Below are 2,415 nucleotides of genomic sequence, written 5' to 3' on the forward strand. Positions count from 1 at the left end.
CCGGCTCAGTCTTATTTCAGACCTGCGACAGCTTTTAATAAAGAGAGGTTTGCAAGAGGGAGATGGTGTCCCCAGAACCGTCGTGATCCGCCCTGAATTTGGGGGGAGTCTTCATTTGCAACAAGAGAAAAAGCACGTGTGTTGCCATAAGAAATATTTTCGTAATTTTATCTAGGTTGCTCAGCCGGAACAGTTTTCTGAAGTTAAAATTGGTGTGTGAGTTATGAAAGCCCGGAGAGTACGAAGAAGTGATTACCTTTTTTTCATGCTATTTAATTTAGCGACCCTAAGGCATTTCACGCGTTCGATAGCCTCACGGGGTTAGTGACTACCGTGTTGGACAGCGCTGATCTTACACCATCTGCAATATGGCATTCGTTCTGGCTCTCATGTTTTAGGAGGAAAGAGAGGTAGAGAGAATTTATTTATGGTTCGGTAGACTCCTGCTGTTTTGAATTAGTGCACTGGGTTTGCAGGCCCAGCTTGGTCACTGATGAGCGGCGTAATCTTGGGCTTTCTGAATCTTAATGTCCTTAGCTGTAAAATTAGGTACTACCAACTGCCTCTTGTTGGCTTTGTGAAGATTTTTTAGTGAGGTGTTTGATGTGCCCACCATGTTTCCTGGCATAGGGGAAGGCTCCTCCATAAATGCTGGCTTTGTGTGACTGTTGGAATTTAGATCATTTTCCTAGAGTTTCAAAAATGGGTAGGGGCTGGGGTGTGTAGATGCAGAGCTCTGTAAAGAATGGATGAACCCGTTATTCCTTTGGAAACTCTGAAATTCCATTGTTGAAAACCTTGAGCAAGCTAACTTGATTGAAGAAATCGTAAGAGCTGTCATTCTAGGCAAATAGAGGAATGTTGTTTTCAAAATTTTCAATCCAAAAAAATTTCTTTTTCTAGCATTAGCACCCTGGTGATTTAAGTGAATTACTAGCTGTAGCAATAACCTTGGGCAAACAACTTCAAGCTTTTAATTTCCCATTATTGTAGAGCTTAGTACTGTTCTTGACACAGGGTAATTGATGAATGGTACAGATTTTCTATTATTGTTTGATATTTTCATTAGGAAGTAAAATTTTATTTAGAGTAATTTTCCTATCTGTTTAAAGGTAATTGCATGATTAGCTAATTTTAAGAACTTGAGGGTATTTTGCATTTGTGGAATAAAATCGGTTTTAGTTCAGTAAGAGTTTTTCTGATCTAACTTCCCACAGAATTTAGAAGTGTTTCATCTACAATAAAAGGGCAGTTTCTCAAAACAGTTTATTTTATTTTATTTTTTATTTATTTATTTTTTAGTAATGTTTTTAAGGCTTTAATGTCTGTAAGGTGTATCTGTTACATCCTGCTTCCATACAAATTCCTCTGTATAGCCAGTGCCCAAGCTACAGCTTTCAGCACAGGTGAAGACAGCCAGGACACCCCAGTCAACACTTCTGCCCAGTCTGTCAGCCTTTAGGTAGTTCAGCAGCTGAGGCATGACCTGGAATTCAAATATTCTCTTGGCACCACAAGGGCAATCTGGAATATCCTTCTCTTGAGGGATATTTTCACCAGAAATCCAGATGGGGGCAATACCTCTACCATATCTGAGAATCTGTTCTGGTTCAAGGGCTATCTGAGTTTTAAACTTCTGGAAAATTCTATCTTCCCTGGATTCATGTTTTGCCATGGAATCCAGTTCTTCCTCAAGTGCTTCACCCATGTTCCGTACAACCTCCGAGTCATCTTCCTTTTCCATGACTTCAGGCATAATCTCATCCTCTGTTTCTGTTACAATTTCAAATTCTGGGAAAAGGAAGTTGTGGTCTGGAACTGTATATTCCAATTGATTTGGTTGTGTACAAGTCTGCTTATGTCCTGATCTCCAGTCTAGAACCTGATGTTCCTTACTGCAATAATGAGCATTGTGGCATCTGGAGCATATCTTGGGGCCTAGGCAGCCACAAACCCTGCAGAGATGTGCACCAGACTTAAGTTGGAGACACACAGATTCTTCTGTTTCGGGGTGAGGATTCTCAGAAGGTGGCTCATATGAGTAAAAGTCATTTTTCCTGGGTAGCTAATTCCTAAAAACTCGGAGGCCGGCGCAGCACGGTGGCTCCCGGCAGCAGAAGAGGAAGAGGCTGCGGTGGAAGGCGTCGGCGCGGCCGGGCAGCGGCGCGTACACCTGCAGCAGGAAGGCCAGAGTCAAAACAGTTTATTTTAAGATGAAGAGGCTTAATTTATTTAAAATAAGATTCGAGGTTAGATGTCACATCCTAATTTATTTAGACTTGTTTTTTGTTAGCAAGAGCAGATAATCAGTACTCTTAAGGTGTAATTTTATCAATCTGAGTAATCGGTAATAAATGAAATTTAACCTCCAAATTATAGTACCAACTACAGATATGTTTCATTTATTTGGTACCC

General features: G+C 40.7%; 1 protein-coding gene across 1 annotated transcript; it reads right to left on the minus strand.

The window, feature by feature from the left end:
• Nucleotides 1-1,302: 1,302 nt before the first annotated feature.
• LOC103597352 (programmed cell death protein 2-like) lies at nucleotides 1,303-2,194 on the minus strand (the record flags this gene model as incomplete). Its single annotated transcript, XM_008581180.1, is given in 1 exon segment — nucleotides 1,303-2,194. A coding segment is annotated over 1 exon segment (876 nt), but the record flags the coding sequence as incomplete, so codon positions are not given.
• Between the last annotated feature and the right edge of the window lie 221 nt (nucleotides 2,195-2,415).

This window comes from Galeopterus variegatus, unplaced genomic scaffold, assembly GCF_000696425.1.
Source record: "Galeopterus variegatus unplaced genomic scaffold, G_variegatus-3.0.2 Scaffold2288, whole genome shotgun sequence".
Classification (NCBI taxonomy): Eukaryota; Metazoa; Chordata; class Mammalia; order Dermoptera; family Cynocephalidae; genus Galeopterus; species Galeopterus variegatus.